This window comes from Centropristis striata, chromosome 16 (assembly GCF_030273125.1).
Source record: "Centropristis striata isolate RG_2023a ecotype Rhode Island chromosome 16, C.striata_1.0, whole genome shotgun sequence".
NCBI classification, from domain to species: Eukaryota; Metazoa; Chordata; class Actinopteri; order Perciformes; family Serranidae; genus Centropristis; species Centropristis striata.
Window position 1 is genome coordinate 32,363,246 of NC_081532.1, and position 18,598 is coordinate 32,381,843.

At 37.5% G+C, this 18,598-nt stretch overlaps 1 protein-coding gene across 1 annotated transcript in view; it reads right to left on the reverse strand.

Moving 5' to 3' along the window:
* The window catches only part of adck1 (aarF domain containing kinase 1), a 64,994-nt gene that overhangs the window by 28,562 nt on the left and 17,834 nt on the right, over positions 1-18,598 (reverse strand). Inside the window, exon 4 of the mRNA XM_059354055.1 lies at positions 10,863-11,066. Coding sequence (XP_059210038.1) covers positions 10,863-11,066 — 204 coding nt within the window. The remainder of the gene's footprint in view (positions 1-10,862; positions 11,067-18,598) is intronic.

Consider the following 18,598-nt stretch of genomic DNA (forward strand, 5'->3'; position numbering starts at 1 on the left):
TAAACATGGTAATGTATGCATGTGGGTGCTGCTCCAAGAAGGCAGTGACATATGTTCCTTTAAATGAGTTATGGCACAAATTAAATGGCCCCTAAGGCCTCACACTTGAATGGCAACACACCGGCGGTGTGTGTGGCAGCATGGCGAGGCGGCCATGTTGGCGGCTGGCAGCTGTCCACAGCCCCAGCTGGATGAAGACACATAAATCATGATGACGCAGGAGACAATAAATGAGAAAGATTGGTTTACTGAGAAGAGGAAATCCAAATTTTCACTCTCCCATTCTCTGTCCAACTGTCTTAATCTATTTTTGACGTTTTATTTTTTAAATGTGTTACTATTTTTTCTTTTTTGTGTGTTATTATTGTTTGTTTGTTCATTGTTGTCTCATTATGACTACATGGGTGTATGTGTACTTATGTGTTTGTAAGTTAATAACAAGTTATGTGTGTTAATAATGGTAATAATGAGTTTATAAACTACATTACTATGTGTTATACATACATATATATAAATATTATTGTTATATAACTGAATATAGTAAATTAACATAGGGAGAAGGGGTGGGATTTAATAAGCTTTGGCTTCTTCCCACTCCTTTTGAACACAAATAAGTGTTGAGTCTTGTTGTTTCATTTGTGTTGTTGTCTTGTATTTATTTTTCTTCGTTTGTTTTTAAATGTTCATCTTTTATTTTGTGTTCAAATAAATTCTCAATCAATCAATCAATCAATCAATCAATCTAAAGCTCTCAGCCTGGTAATAAAGAACAAATCTTTGTATATAGACAAAACTAGGCATGTCACTATAATTACTATATTGACTTATCGTTCGATATATAAAACTGGACACGATAGTTTTTTTCTGGACTCAATGTATTGTAATTTACATGCGTGACTTTTTGTGCTTTTTGTGTTGTGTTTAAAGTAAAGCTGCAAATATTTGACAGGCAGTACATTACCAAAAAAAAACTTAATTTCCCAAGCAGCCATTCCAGCTGTTTATATGTTACTTTAACAATAAAATAATATAATACATAATGATAATCTCAGTGCAATGTTTTGTTAACAGAGCCTGAAAGTCTATTTTATTTGTTTTGGTTGAAGTTTATTAATGTATTTTATTTATCTAGGATATTTGAATATTTCTTTTCCATGTTTCAATTCCAATGTTTAATATTCTTGAGATTTAAATATTAATTGCTGTGGAAAAAGGATGGAGTTATTATGCTCTAATATCATTATAAAACCAAAACAACATCGATAGAACGATACCATCATTTATCGTGATGAAAAAAATGTGTTATCGTGTCAGGCCTGGACAAAACATTCTCAAACTGTTTCATTGAACTTAACTGCAGAGGAGACAAGGACCTTTAGTTAGTCACTTACACCTCACTAACACAGCTATTCTCAACCTTGGGGTCCCGACCCCAATTGGGGTCGCGAGATGATTTCTGGGGGTCGCCAAATCATTTTGGAAGTCAGCTCATTTAATGTCTTTTTTTTGGTCATTTTCTGTGTTTTTGTTGTCATTTTGTGTGTTTTTTGGTAATTTTGTGTCTTTTTTTGATCATTTTGTGGTCAATTTGTCTTTTTTTGATCATGTTGTGGTCAATTTGTGATTTTTTTTGGTAATTTTGTTTCTTTTTTTGGTAATTTTGTGTCTTTTTTTCAGTCATTTTGTGTCTTTTTTTGGTAATTTTGTTTATTTTCTGGTCATTTTGTGTCTTTTTTGATCATTTTGTGTTCAATTTGTGTCCTTTTTGGTCATTTTGTTTCCTTTTTTAGGTCATTTTGTTTCTTTTTTGGGTGATCTGAACTCTGCATGTGAGATTGTGTTCAGTGAGCGGGGGTCGCGGACAACATGCATGTTAAATTGGGGGTCATGACTCAAAAAGGTTGAGAATTACTGCACTAACAGACCTTTACTCCGGGTTTCTCCTGTTTTATATTTGATCAGATTTATCAATAAGTCTTCTTGTTTTCTGATCTTGTCCCCCCTTAATCACACTCCCTTCAGTTCTCTGTTCTTTGACAGAAATAGTTTTCATCCACTAATTATTTCCCATCACTTCCCTTTTGCCAATTTTCGAACACTGTTAAGCTGCTGCCAATGAAGCCCCCCCGGCCTTTACTTGTCTGTGTTGAAACACTTACATCGGACATATTTGAGATATTACTTAGTCATACTACTTTTAATGTTTGATTAAATGTGTCATATCCCCAATTATAGTAGTCAATCATTGGCTGAGGGGAGTCTAAAACGTAAATATGAGTCATATTCGGCTGCATGTACCTGCATACGAAACCAGTCACTTTGTTTTGTGTCTGTCAGTATGCCCCCTAGTGTTCAATGCAAGGAAATGCTTTTTTGTTCCAAGAAGGGATAGAAATGCCACCACAGTCCCACTTTTATTGTTTTATTTCAGTTAAGGGGACGTAGGCTTTGCTAACTAGATACTGTTGCTTAAATTCAGAATGTGTTAAACTAGCTAAGCTCTTTAATTTGATTCACATAGTGAAGTCATTTAATTGAATTAAATGAAATGTACAGTGGTGTGTCACCGTTAAATAAACATAGGGGACACATGCCATTTTGTTATGGGTATTTATGAGAGGTGGGGGGAAGAAATCCATACAGCAAAGTATCGCGAGTTTTGACCGCCCGGTATTTTTGGCAGATTTTCTCATCAAGATATCGTGTCGGGAAGTTGCCAAAATAACGCTGCAAAGTTTGTCCATCCATCCAGTGTTATACAGCTTCAATGACCAAGGAAAGAAAGAAGAAATGGCTCAAATACACCCACAAGCAAAATGTTTATAAACTGCATACGAAAGATACTGAAAGAACTAATGCTGTTCCTAGTGGGTTGACAAAGACGGGTGCAAAGCTTTCTGGAAATAATATTTTACAGGATAAACCCATGTGGTTACAAAACATAACTGGTTTCATCATGGTTTATTTCTTGGTTCATGTAAATAATCCCTTCCATGTGCATAAGTGTAATATTTGGCTTTATTTTTTGGTAAAATAGCATATTGCAAAGCTGGCCCTTCACTGGTTTCACTGTAGAGGATAAATAAGAGCCAGGACAAAGGCAAAGCTCTCCAAATCCATATCCATGCACAGTGAGAATGCATATGTCACCACAAATGGTGTTAAAAACAGCATGGCACTCCTAACTACTTATATATGAGAATCTCCAACCAAGGCGAGCATGCATACACATGTTAAAAATGAAGCCAAATGGAAATGATGCTGGAGCTGCTTCCCTGACTCCACAGCTGCCTGGCACTGCTCATTAGTGTCACTTCTTCTCTTGCCACTCCAACAAGGAGGAGGGCTGATTCACTCCGCTGTCCTCTTTGTACAGAGCAGCTATATTACCACCTTTTCAAAGGGTAATGACATCCCACACAGATACAGGAAGAAATCAAACTGAATGCACAACCTTCATTTTTTTTAAAAAGGGAAAAAAACATAAATAAGAAAGCAGAGTAAATTCTATAGAAGTGGCTTTGAATTACAGGGGCTGACTGTGACGCATACTAATGTTATTAGCACATTCCACTGGGTTCTAATTGTTTTATGTAAGAGGCAAAACTTCTCAGAACATGTATGCTTTCCATTACAACTTATTTAAAAAATGGCTGCAGTATTTCACATGTTAATGCATCGTTTCTGTCCTGAAATGATATTATCATCTGGATACAGTGGTGGAATGTAACTAAATACATTTACTCAAGTACTGTACTTAAGTACAATTTTGAGGTACTTGTACTTTACTTGACTATTTCTATTTTATGTAACTTTATACTTCTACTCCACTACATTTTGAGGCAAATATTGTACTTTTTACTCCACTACATTTAGCTGACAGCTTAAGTTACTTTTCAGGTCGAGATTTAACAAAAAAAAACATGATACATTAAAAGTGATTAGACATTTGTTTTTAAATGATATGTCATTACAGTATATTATGTAGTTAAAATGAGCCCTGTCTTTACACCTGCCTGTCAGTCCTGGGATTCAAACCAGCAACCTTGTGGTTACAAGCCTGACCCTGGGCGAACAACCTCCTTCATCATGGTATGTAAATAAAGCACTGAACATGGATATGTGTATATTATATGTAGTTTTTTGGAGGACAGGTGTTCTTTTCTCGTCCCATAAGATTCTCATAGAGGATAATTGCTACTTTATAGGCTCAACAGAAGTTCAATTTAACTTCAAGCTGCCTCAGATGACGGCTGAATATCATTCTGACAGATTATATAGCAAAAATGTGCTTGGAAACGGAGGAGCTAGTGTTGTAGTATGTTTTGTCCCCATTCCTAACACATCCTAACCCTAAAACACTGAAACTGTAGCTTCACTCTCATACACTGTGATTACTATAGATGTGTCTCAGTTTCAGATTTTGTGCTTCTGCTGTCCTTGATCCTTGAGCCTAAAATCTCCTAAAATCTTGAGGAGCGAAGATCGGCCAGAGGGGCCATAGAGATACATTGGCTGATGTTTTTTTTTTTCATCCTTTTTTTCATCTTATTAAGACAGTTATACATCTAGAATTACAAAAACCTCCAGACCAGGTAAGACTTTGCACTAAATGTTATATTCATAATTAAAAATAATAAGCACTAACGATTAATTAATCGATTACTCGCATTACTCCAGTATCTATAAAAAACATGCATACATGGGCAAAATAAAAGGTATATATAAAGTACTATGCAAAAGCCTGTTTTGATAACTGTTGCTTCTATTTTGAAAGGACGAAAAGAGACTTCCTGTCAATCGTAAAAACTAAATCAAGTGAGATCAAACTGTAAAGATAACATCAAGGAGTTCAATGTTTTAGCCCCCAAAGAGTGCAGTATTTTTCATATTTCAAAGTGTTTTGTGTTTAAATAAGTTTTGGATCAAATTAAACTCAGTAATTCATGCTAGCAAGGTTTGATACAGTAAGCTAGTTTTGCTTAAACTAATATTTCTGTTTTTCTGTGTGTTTTATAATTGTTATTGCAACTTTCAGTTTGCAAACTTTAGCTTTATCCAACTTAATTCTCAGCTCACTGGCTTATTGACGTACGGCAGCAGAACTGAATACTCGGCGTGTTTCAGTTCTGATACGCAGTCAGATATAAAAAATGTAAAAATACACAGATCGATTAAAAATTCCACGTGAGCGACTAAATTCTTAACGACCATTAATCAATCATTGATTAATTATTCCCATCCCTACTTTTTACAAATAATTGGTACATTTGTGAATATAATATACCACTCACTTACTCTATATTTGTATAAAACCTTTCACACAAACATTTGTAGTACTTCAGACATTATGAATCGAATTCAAAGTGAACATATAAGTTGTCATGAACAAACCACGACTGCACTAGGCTATAACAAAACAATGGACAGTTGATGCAGCTGTGCTCCACATCATATTTAATTGACGTTGCTTTAAAATGACAGGTCAGAGGCAAGCTTGTCTGATTTTGTTAAATGCCAGGTTGCCTCACCTGCTCTCTCCTCATATCTCTTACTTGCCTCCTCTGCTCCAAGGTTCTAATAGTTTTGGATTTTTCATTAGTTTTAGTTTTAATTTCGTTGGGAATTTTTGTTTTCAAATTCAGTTAGTTTTAGTTAGTTTTAAGAGTGAGTTTTCTAGTTTTAGTTTAGTTTTTAGTTTTTGAAAATGCTTAGTTTTAGTTTAGTTTTTATTAGTTTTAGTGTTAGTTTTAGTTTTTTTGTAATCGGCTATGTGTTGGGTGCGTACGGAGCCCCCCAGGGGACACGGGGGGAAAAAAAAGATGGGTGAAAAAAAAAAAAAATGATGGGTGAAAAAAAAAAAAGGACGGACTTTTGCGAGATCCCGAGATAGTTTTGCGAGATCCCGAGTTACTTTTGCGAGATCCCGAGATAGTTTTGCGAGATCCCGAGTTACTTTTGCGAGATCCCGAGATACTGACGAAAGAAGAGGAGCAATGGAGGAGCGATATTCGCCTATTTTCCGGCCTTCTAACTGGAATAGCGTCACGAAAACCGCACCAATTTCCCCCAGGATGGTTTTATTTTGTACAGAAAACTAAGACTGACATTTCACAGGCTTGATCAACTCCCCAAAATCAGCGAGTCTGGCGAAAGATTAAAGTAACCGGGCCGAATATACGTCCTAGTGCCCAACGGCAGCCAGAGTGCTTAGGGACCGTCGCAAAAGTGCAACGTCTTTCTTTTCTATTTTTAATAACTCACTGGAAATTCATCTAATAAACACCAAACGACTTCTGATGTGTTCATGAACTCACTGTGGACTTCCCACACCCTTTATTTTCAATACACACCTTTTCAATTCCTTTTATTCAGTGTGTACAATATTTAAGCCTTTTATTTTGTAATAGCTCTCTTGTTTTTATAGATAGCCTATCAACACCAAACCACTTCTGATGTGTTCATGAACTCATTGTGGATTTCCCACAACCCTTTATTGTCATTAAAAACTCTTTCAATTTTTTTAAAAGGCATAAGTAATCAGTATATATAATTATTTCACATCTTAGGCTTTTATTTTGTAATAGCTCAATTGATTTTATAGATATCAACACTAAACCACTTCTGATGTGTTCATGAACTCATTGTGGATTTCCCACAACCCTTTATTTTCAATAAACCCCCTTTTTTAAAGGCACAAGTAATATATGTGTATAGTTCTTTCATATATAAGGCCTTTCTTATTTGATAGCTGTTTGAATCAGTCACAACCCTTTAGTTTCAAGCAAAACCTTTACAAGTTGTTTAGATATAAGGAGCAATAAGCGTGTATATTCTATTCATACTTAAGGCTTTTATTTTTTAATAACTCACTTGTTTTTCTACATATCGACTTCAAAACACTTCTGATGTGTTCATGAACTCACTATGAAGCTTCCACAGCTTCTTGCTTTCCTTTAAAACCCTTACAAGATTCTTAGACATCATTCATTTCTTTACATTTCTCATTTTTTATTTTGACTTCACTGTTCTTTTTCTTCAAAATTGCTGCTGTTAATTCAGGTCAAGCATGCAAATTGTCATTCAAGCATGACACATACAACCTTTCAGGTAGTTTAGCATTAATTGCAAGCTGTTAAAGCAAAGTGAATAAACAAAAATATGATTACTACAGCCACAAGTATGCATCTGTACTTGACCATCAGCTCGTGATGCTTTCCAAAACAGAAAATCGAGAACAACTATAGCAAGCAATAGTGAGGAGTTAAAATACTAAGAGCAGTCTTTGTCTTTTGTTGAACATAGTCATATATAAATTGGGCTGCACAGTAATTAAATACGTAAATTACATTTTTATTCATTGTCTTACAGATGTCTTATGATTGGTGACACACTGGAAGGAATGATATCTGAAATTTAAAGTGTTTGTTTTACGACAATAAAGGATGTGGGGAACCCACAATGAATTCATGAACACATCAGAAGTGGTTTGGTGTTGATAGGCTATCTATAAAAACAAGAGAGCTATTACAAAATAAAAGGCTTAAATATTGTACACACTGAATGAAAGGAATTGAAAAGGTGTGTATTGAAAATAAAGGGTGTGGGAAGTCCACAGTGAGTTCATGAACACATCAGAAGTCGTTTGGTGTTTATTAGATGAATTTCCAGTGAGTTATTAAAAATAGAAAAGAAAGACGTTGCACTTTTGCGACGGTCCCTAAGCACTCTGGCTGCCGTTGGGCACTAGGACGTATATTCGGCCCGGTTACTTTAATCTTTCGCCAGACTCGCTGATTTTGGGGAGTTGATCAAGCCTGTGAAATGTCAGTCTTAGTTTTCTGTACAAAATAAAACCATCCTGGGGGAAATTGGTGCGGTTTTCGTGACGCTATTCCAGTTAGAAGGCCGGAAAATAGGCGAATATCGCTCCTCCATTGCTCCTCTTCTTTCGTCAGTATCTCGGGATCTCGCAAAACTAACTCGGGATCTCGCAAAACTATCTCGGGATCTCGCAAAAGTAACTCGGGATCTCGCAAAAGTATCTCGGGATCTCGCAAAACTAACTCGGGATCTCGCAAAAGTCCGTCCTTTTTTTTTTTCACCCATCATTTTTTTTTTTTTCACCCATCTTTTTTTTCCCCCGTGTCCCCTGGGGGGCTCCGTAGGTGCGAGATCCGAAGTGGTCATAATAAATTTTGCCTTTATTTCCTTTGGTTTATCCATCTCAGCCCCAATAAGGTTATTAACTGTTTTGAATTTTGGTTGGAGTGTAGACATCCCAGTCTCAGTAAACATATTCTCCATGTGTTGCATGTTCAAATAGAAACACTGAATTATGAATGAAAAAAGTTGGCAAAAACGAAAACGAAGGACATTTCCACAATAATTTTAGTTAGTTTTAGTTAGTTTTGTAACCACGCAATACAGTTTCAGTTAGTTATCGTTTTTTTAAAAACTCTAGTTTTTATTTTAATTTCAGTTAACGAAAATGTTTTTTCAATTCTAGTTTTCGTTATTTCGTTAGTTTTCGTTTACTATAATAACCTTGCTCTGCTCACATCTCCCATGGGTGGGACTTAGACAAGAATGTAGGAGGCAGGACCACGACTGAAACTCAAGGTGGGGAAATGGAGTCGCTGCTGGGGGCACCTTCTTTCTTTCCTCTTGTTTTCTGTGGCACTATTACTCTGCCAGGCCGACCGTGAAGAACAGACATCACCAAATGGCCGACCTCGGTCCAGACCCGGACGGACGTCTGGCGCTGCTACTTCAGTAAATATGACAATCGCTTCACTCAGCTGATCAAATCAAATCTCTTGTTTACCCTGCGCGGCAAAAGCACCAGAGCAGAGAGGAAGATACAGTGGTTGACAGTATGGCTGGCTCCAAAAGAAGGAAGGTTGATGCGGAAAACTGGTGTTTTAAAGATGAATGGACGGAGAAATTTATGTTTATTCTTCCGGCAGGCAGATCCAAGCGAGTGCGCCTCATCTGTTCCAAACGTAGCATTAACCCATTGAAGCCTGGAAAGCGGATACGTCGTTTTGTAGTATTTGTATAAGCTCTCAAATACTTTTTGAATTTCATTTCTATCTGCTACAGAGGCTGAAAAATCTATTATTTAGTAGAAGCGTTGACACTTCTGTTGAATTTCCAGAAAAACTTCAGGTTTTAGGGGCTTATTTTAAAATCGCCCAGAGGTTTTACAGACAGTTTCAGGCGTCAATGGGTTAATTAAAAGTGGGAACGTGAAGCGCCACTATGAAACTAAGCACAGCTCTTTTGAAGAAAGTTTTCCCCTGAAGTCCGAGCTGAGGGCACGCAAGCCCAGTATGACAGGTCTACCCGACTCATCTCGTATACATTTACAACAACGCACAAACGAATGTTCGGGGTATCTTGGATTTTGGGGCAAAATAAAAAACATTTCGTGAAAAAAAAAAAAATATTAGGCTCTGTTTTAATGGTAAATGGACTGCACTTATATAGCGCTTTTATCCAAAGTCTAACTACAGTAACTACGCAAAGGGTAAAACTGAGAAAAACTGCTTTAAAGTTTTTTAACGTTTTTTTTACTGGCCAGCCAAATGTGTTACAGGTAGATAAGTGATATGACACTTATTCAACATGTATTGATGATGTCATTTTTATCCTCAAAAATCATGAAGATTTATTTGACCTTTGACCCCAAAAAATGTTGTTACTGCACTCTGGTTTTGCTGTAAAAGGTTCTAATAGTAATGTTGTCGTCTTCTTTCAGCTTTTATATTTTGTTTTCAGTGAATAAACATTTTCAAATTGATTTTCTTAGAGTGTATTTAAAAGTGTTTAACAACCCTATTCAAAGATTTGTGTATTTTAGACTTAAATTATAAAGTAATGTTATATTTTTGTTTTAATATAATGATCTTACTTTTTTAATTTCTCTATCAAATAAACGTATAATTTCTATTATTCTTGTCTTCACTAGTCAACACAATGAAGACATACAAGGCTACATTGTATCAGACCACCTGCTTTGGATATATATATATATATATATATATATATATATCCAAAGCAGACCCTGGTAAGTGAACTTGTGTGGTCTGCTTTGGTTTTGAGTTGGATTTTGTAGTTACTCCAATTTTTCATATCATTATTTCTCTGAAATAAAGCAAAATTGAAATCAAAAACTTTGTCACAAGATAAAACAGACATCAAGGAGTTCATTTTAAGTTATAACTCAATTTCGACCAAAATTGTAGTTACTGCAGTTACGGTTTGTAGGATTCATTCACCCATTCACAGCATCGGTGGGCCTTTTGGGGTTCAGTATCTTGCCCAAGGACACTTCCACATGTAGGCTGCCACGGTCTGGGATCAAACCACCAACCTTCCGATCAGTAGGCGACCACATACCAACTGAGCCACAGCTGTTTTATGTATTTTATTCTGAGGTTTTTGTTTTCTTTTAATCTAAAATAAAGACCTTAAATGTATTTGCCTGGGACTACTTTTATTTATAGTAAAAGAGCTAGCTGTTTACTATACACATGCACTCTGTTAAACGTTTTCTGCATTGACAATAAATATGATTGAAACCATATGAAAATGTGAACATAGGGAAAGGGTAGACACAATAATAGCTGGACTTTGGTTTGGACCTTTTACTTGGAGGAAATTTTAGTAACTGGACCTCGGTGACTTTTAATGGAATACCCCTGGTGTAGAAGAAGAAATGTAGAATCTATAATGTACACCTCATCATATTAGCCTCCAACAGTATTAAGCGGAGACTCTTTCGGACAGATACTCACTGTAATTCTTTAGGGGTGTTTGCCTTAATAATAATAATTATAATAATAATAATAACTGACCTCCTTGCCAAGGTCTTCTCTGATGACCTGCTGGATCTCTTTCATGCTGCTTTCAGGAGCTCGGCTGTGGAGCACCTTCAGTGTGGATGTGTACTCATCGGGCAGCAGGTACTCCAGAGCACCGAGGTGCTGGCCCACCTTGATGAAAGTACCCCGGTTGGCACAGCACAAGTCTCGAAGACGCTCCGCCGACCGCAGATGCACCTGCAGGTGACGGGGTAGAGAGAGAAAACAGAAAGTCAGAAATGGGATCCAAAGTTTGAAGGAGTGCAAGGGCTTCAACATCTGTTTCTCTTGGAAACACGAGGGCACTATGCAAATGTTATGGCACTCTGACATGAGATATTCATATGCAATTGTAACATATTTGACCTAAGGATTGAGCCAAACGGTGTCTTTGCAAGGGTTCATCCTCTAAGGCAGAGGTGTCAAACTCTGGCCCGCAGTGTAATTTTATTTGGCCCGCGAGGCAATACCAAATTATTATATTATTATTGTACTATAAAAGCTGACCCGCCAGTATTATACGGCGCATTTACCGCTTATACTAGATTTATTATTGTTATTTTATTTTTAAATGTATACACCTGTTGAAAAACTTTATTTTGATATTTAAATCAGAAGGATGCAAATAGAAAAAAGGCATAAGATTTTTATTTAATTTTTATTTAATAAATTAATGACAATGTTGTGTTTTTTATTTGAAATTTGATTTTGCATGTCTGCACTATTTAGTTTTATATTGTATGTTTATAAGCGTTGCTGGTTCCATATTTAATGTTAAAGCAAAATATGTTTGGTATATATTAAAAGGTTTATTTATTCAATGTTGGCCCGCAATTTTATTCAAGTTTTACATTTTGCCCATTGTGTATTTGAGTTTGACACCCCTGCTCTAAGGGCTCATTTATGCTCAACATTACTGATATGGACGGAGCCTTCTGTCCATGCTCTGCTTTCATTTCGTTCGGATTTCTCCTCCTCCTCCTCCTCTGTCACCATGTTTGTTGCTGTCAGAAACGTTTGACCCTGAGCTGCGCTGCCCTCTAGTGGATGCAATACTTAACATCCATGGAGACATAAAGGACTCATGGAAGTACAGTACGTGGGCAGTGAGGTATGTTTGAAATGGGTCTATTTTCATCCATAAAGGGAGCATAAATGAGGCTTAGGACCATGAATGCACTCAGGAAATGTAATTGCAACCTGCCTACTTAGACTCAAGAAAAACAACAGCAATGGTCATTTGTACAGCGAGCTCAAAACAACTATCACACACAGATCTAAAGCAGGAAAAAGAACAGTGAAAAGGTGTTGGCAGATGATCAAGAATAGATATGCATACGACAACTTTGAGAGTTAAAATCTAGTCTACAAAAACTCAACACTGGTTTCTCTTACTTGAACACAATTTTATCCATATTCTAATCAGAAATTATAAATAGGACCAGGCTCGCAGTGTGGAAAGCCCGGAAACAGATTAACACAAACACAAGGCTGGAAGAGAATATTATTGTCTCAAATATCTTTGTATGCTGAAGCATTAACTCAGGAGTCATATAGAGGACAGACAAGACATTTTAAAAGAATAAAAATATTAATGTATAGGACAGAATTATAACAAAGTTGAACAGAACTATGACACAATACAATATGGAAAAAATGATTAGACCATTCTTGTTTTCTTCAATTTTTTTGTTCACTTTAATGCCTGGTTCAACTAAAGGTACATTTGTTTGGACAAATATAATGATAACAACAACAAATATAATGATAACAACAAACATTTAAGAGCTGATATCTAGACATTTTTCCATGGTTTTCTTGATAATGATTTTGGTAACCATCAAGAAAACCATGGAAAACGTCTCGATATCAGCTCTTAAATTTGTTTGGACAAATATAATGATAACAACAAAAATAGCTCATAAGAGTTTAATTTAAGAGCTGATATTTAGCCATTTTCCATGGTTTTCTTGATAATAACCCAAAACCATTATTAAGAAAAATATTCAAGAACATTTTGAAGAAAAGGGGTGCTCTAATATTTTTTTCTGAAAATGCTCAGGAAAAGGTACATAATCTAATGACAGTTTTGATTAAGGGCCCTGAATAGCAAGTGTGTATGTGTGTGTGTGTCTGTGTGTCTGTGTGTGTGTGTGTGTGTGTGTGTGTGTGTGTGTGTGTGTGTGTGTGTGTGTGTGTGTGCTGGCCCTGTCCCGTCTGTCCCATTAGAACCAGCTGGGAGTGATAATGCTTATAGAGAGCTCATCTCCTGAGACCAGTACAAATAAAAAGCCGTGAAATTAGCTCCCCTTAACCTCTGTAACCCCAACGACACACACACTGTGACTACCCCCCACCACACACACACACACACACACACACACACACACACACTCGTTCCCACTGGGCCATTTGACATAAGTGTCATCTGGGCAATGATGACAAAGCAATGGCAGGAACAAGTCGCCAGAGATTACCAGATGAGCCTTTCTGCTTGAAGATGCAGTAGGAGCTCATTGTACAAAAAACTCATGAAACCACATATCGTTTATCACACAAAAAATGCACAAAGTAATTATTGATACAAATTTTTCCTAACCCACGTAAAAAAAATAAATAAAAAAAACGTTTACCTTGAAAACCCCCCCAAAAATTGTATTTTGATCAAAGTCAATCCTCGTATCTGAAGTAAAACCAAAAAGTAACCTCTGAGATCATTAATTGTAAAGTCAAATGCAGCCTGCAGTCAGGGGTATTTGGGTCTGGTTCTGAGCAGTGAGGCCTTCAGCTGCATTCTACCAAAAATTTCAACAGGGGGAGCTGACGGCAGCTGCAGAAGCATTTGGGTCCTATTTATCTCAGTACAAAATGAGTCAACTTCTCACTTGATTTATTACCTCAGAAAAAATTCTCTATGGTCTCAATCCCTGGTAAGACAAGACAATATGATGTTAATTGTGTAAATAATGGTCCGATTTAGAAGAAAATAGAAGAATCATATGATTTGGGGCGTGGCCATCTTTGAATGACAGATGGCTAACAAGGCGAGCCGTCATCAGGAGAGGAGAAAATCAATGCGTATCCACGACAACGTGGACTTTTAAACAGACGTGAACTTGTTTGTTGTTGTCCATGTTTTTCGATCACACTGTATTTTCACTTAATGACTTTCACTTATTTAAACATTTTGTTCATTAAAAATGTCTTGTTCAGCGTTTGGTTGGACTAACAGACACTCCAAGGAGTCGCTGTTCAGTTTTCTTAGGTAAGTAACGTACATATTGTTTTTGTTTTTTGCTAGCCAAAATGAACATCCCAGTTAATGCTCCAGTTAATGCTAACATGAATCAGTCAGGTTGTAGAGAGGCGTGTAGTCAGTGTCGTCAGATCCCTCTCGCTTCTCGACAGTCCAAATATGGTCTGCTCACAGTTTCCGAAAACAAGATGGCGACAGACCAAAAGAAAGATGGCCGTGAGTGTAACGCTGAACTGGATGCTTCAAACGGCCAATCCACAAACCAACTGGTGACATCACGGTCACTATGTCCATTATCTGTGTACAGTCTATGGTCAAATGTAATCTCACAATGATGGCAATATCAGTGGCATCTGATGGCAGTATCAGAATAGTTTGAAAGAGAGTGTGTGACGTTTGCCCACATTTATGGTTGTTGTGGCGGCCTCTTGTGGTGGCAGTCCTATCAGTGTGGTTTGGGGGTATGCTTTTACCGGCCGGATCTACTTTTGTTTGATGCCGTTGTTTTGACTGGTGAGGCTGAGCTGGTGAGTTAAAATATATGTATGAAAACTGTGATTGCAGCTTGTGTTGAAGCCCTTGAGTATGTTCGTTTATGCGGATTGTACAGTTCATTATATGTCTGTGTTATTAATGTTGTGCTTTTGTTTACATTTGTGTTTCAGTTAATTACCTGGCGAACAGCACGATTGCTAATCTTGTAAAAAAGAAGCGTAGCATGTACTGTTGAATGCTAATGCTTAATAAAGGAGTGAAAAGACTGCAATCGGCTGTCCGAGCTTGAGTGAGGCACTGTTTCACCAGTTAAGACCACCCTATACGGTGGGAGTTATTAGATTAACTTAGTTGGTTTAATAAAACCGTACAGAGAGAATGTTCTTACATCAAACTTAAAAAAATTTTTACCTGTTCTGTGAGTTTTCACTGGTCATTCTCAATTACTACCGATGGCTCTTTATGACCTTGGTAAGCACAAGAGCATCAGGGAGAATTCTGTGTTTTTACTGTCTGTCACAGTGCCAGGATTCTGACCAAATCATTCCTTCAGCTCCAACTCCAGCAAGGCCTTCTCCAGCAGCCACCACCTGCCGTGGACATGCTCACATTAGAGACCAATCTGCCTGTTTGTACAGGCAGCAAGATGATTGATGGCAATGCAGAGTTTAAACGTCGGATGGAGGGAGGTAGGGCTGGAAGGGTCGGACACAGTTCTACGTTACTGGCTTGCTGCTATTATGACGCTTTCACAACCCAAAGTTTAGTCTGTTTCAGTTGAACTCTGGTGCAGTTAAAACCTTGTTATAGTTCGTTTGGTCGCAGCTGCACGATCCAATCGTACTCTGGTGTGGACCAAAACAACTGGTCCGAGACCACTTGCAAGAGGGGGTCTCAGACCGTTTTCCAAAAAACCCCTAGTGTGGTTTGATTGCACTGTGAACATAATCTGGCCCAATTACAGGAAATTAACCAAACGCAGCGGATTGTGGACGACCTTAGTCCAGCGTTTGATTGACATCTGGGCCAATGAAAACATACAGAAGATGCTGAATAAAGGCCACAAAAAATGAGGTTTATAAAATAATTTGAGATCAATCAATAATAAATAATACTGCAAGTATATTTCCAGCCCTCCACCTTCGTACACTCCCTTCTGCAAATCTTTTAAAATTTGGTCTTCTTACATTTATGCACTATGAAATCAGACTAAATACAAAATAAACCAAAAGTATCAATTTCACTATTGTGAAAGCGCCGTTAGTTATTATGATTTGCTGTGAGCCTGGCACAACACTCCTCTGTGGTGCAAGTAAAATGCATTGTTTCAGTATTAATTTGTCAAGCAAATGTTTTCAAATATAATCAATAATTATGTCGAAGCATCTGTCTGAACAACAAATCAGTAAATTCAATTTTTAAAAAACAGTCTCAGTCTTCAAACAACTAGTTGACCTGAAGTCATGTCTGGCAGAAGGTGTTTGGAAGCTGATTTGTGGGACTTATCAGAATGAAAATCTAATATCAGTTTGCTTAGGGCTTGTCGCCTCATCATCAGATTTATCATCACTCCTCTCTTCCAGTAATCAGCATGCTTTGTCCAATGGAGGCGGGCTCACAGCTTGAGGATGACATCACCATGGCAATGCTGCTCGCTGACAGCCTGAGGGGCTCGCTGCTCTCGGATAGGCTGATGTTGGCCTCCACCCACCGTCTCCACACATGCGCCATCCAATCACACGGACAGCGAGTGAATTAGACACATGGGTTAATTTGTGGTACAACACAGAGACACAGGAGCTCACTTCAGAGTGCCTCTGGGTATCTCTACACTCGTCCTCTTCACACAGTTGGCAAGGCAGCAACTAAAACGCTGTAGGGGTGTTTGTGTGTGTGTGTGCTTTGGAAGGTGGTGTGTAATGGATGAGAGAGCAAAAGAATAACAGAGTGAAGGCTAGAGGGGACAAGAAAAAGATGAATTCACGAATAGTTGGGGTAAGGAGTGAAGAAAAGATTGGAAGGAGGGAAAGAAAGAAGGAACGATAACTGGATCAAATGTTCACCTGCAGCTAGGGCTGGGCGACATGGCAAAAAATATGATCACGATATATTTTTTCATATCGTCCGATCTCGATTATCACGATTTTTTATATTGTTTTTAAACTGCAAGTTTTAAGCATTCAGTGTTAATACTACTATATATATATATAAAAATGGGGCCATATAAATGGGGCCATTATTTCCCCTACAAACATCAAATTGTCTTGAAGAAGATTTTTGTGAGTGAGAAGTTTTCTCATTTTGTATTGAAATGAATGGACAGAAATGCTTCTGCAGCCACCGTCAGCAACCCCTGGTGGAATTTTCGGTAGAATGCAAATTAAGGCACTTCCTGGTTTGCCTCCCTGCTCAGACCAGGAGGTTGCCGCCTGGTTTAGATCCACATTCAGTCTTTCTGTTTACTTCTCCGGCAACTTACAAACAGTATTGGAGGCAGGCTCACTTTTAGGAATGGATATGAAACTAGAGGATTTAAGGAATCTAAAGGCACCATGTGCGTCAGAATATCATGTCGGGAAGTTGTTGACATACCGCTGCAAAGTTACGATGGTTTTAGCTACATACTAAAGACACTGGAACCAGGTATGTGACTCCGTCGCCAGGTTATTTCACGGACACAGCCGTATCAAAGCTATTTAGAGCAGCCAAGCTGAGGAAAGTTTGAGTAAATGCTCCATTTGTTGTCATCCATACATGTTTGATATCAGTTCAGTTAAGTTTAACTGAATACTTTGTTGTCAGTCTGTGGGTTTGACTGTTCATTGTGTGTATGTATATATATATATATATATATATATATATATATAAATAAAGACTGAAGTGAGATGAATAAACTGAGTATTTTCTCTTATTTGACAAAACAATTCTTGATTGAATTAATTTTGTGGACACAAAATGCAGTTAAAAAGTTAAATCGCAATATATTGTATCGCAACACTCACCATATCGCAAAATGCTTAAAATCACAATGATATCTTATTGTGACTAAAGTATCGGGATAAAATCGTATCGTGGGGCCTTTGCTGATTCACACCTCTAGTACATAAAGCCATTGTGCACAACATATCCAAATAACTACATTAACTGGTCCAACAGCCCGATATGCAAAGCACAAAATTAGTTTATTAAACCACTCAAAGAACTACAGAGAAAAGACACAGAAGTGTCTGACTGACTCTTAGGAAAACAGCACTCTTCTCAACAGCTCCTATGTGACACACACTGAGTTTATCTCCCACCCGCGGGCCTTTCATCAAGGCTCTTCTGCCTCCAGTGTCAACCCAGTGGCCACGTTGCACACGCAGTGAAAACATGGTATGGAATTTCAATGATTTAGGCATTTTCTCAACAAACAAGCTGAATGGGTTTGATAATAAAGCATGCATGCATGTATACCTGGCCATGTTTTCAGAAAAAAAAAAGCACTCGAAGAAGAAAAAATGCAATAATTTATTAATAACAAATAGTCATTCTTCCACCAAGCAATTTAGTTCTTCAGCAACATTTAGCAGAATGGTTGCCAAGCAAGCACCAATGCAGCAACACACAGACGCAGTGAGATAAGTCATTGTGCAATTGTTAAAGTACCATTTAATAATGTTAGCACTCCTATTTGCAGGTCCAGTGGTAACTGATGATGGATAGTGAGTTTTAAATGCATGAAGCTAGAAGCAAGGATATTACTCCACCATCTTGTGGTTGTGGTTTGCATGCCAGAATTTCCTGTCAGATAAATAAGTATCTATCTATCTATCTATCTATCTATCTATCTAGAAAGATTGCAGGGCCGATGCACATTAATTATCCAGATCTTTCTCTGCATAGAAATTCACAACAAAAGAAAGATGAAAGACTTTTCATCTTCCCTCCCTTCATTCGTGTGCATATTTTTTATGTAGAACTGAATGGCAATAAAGTC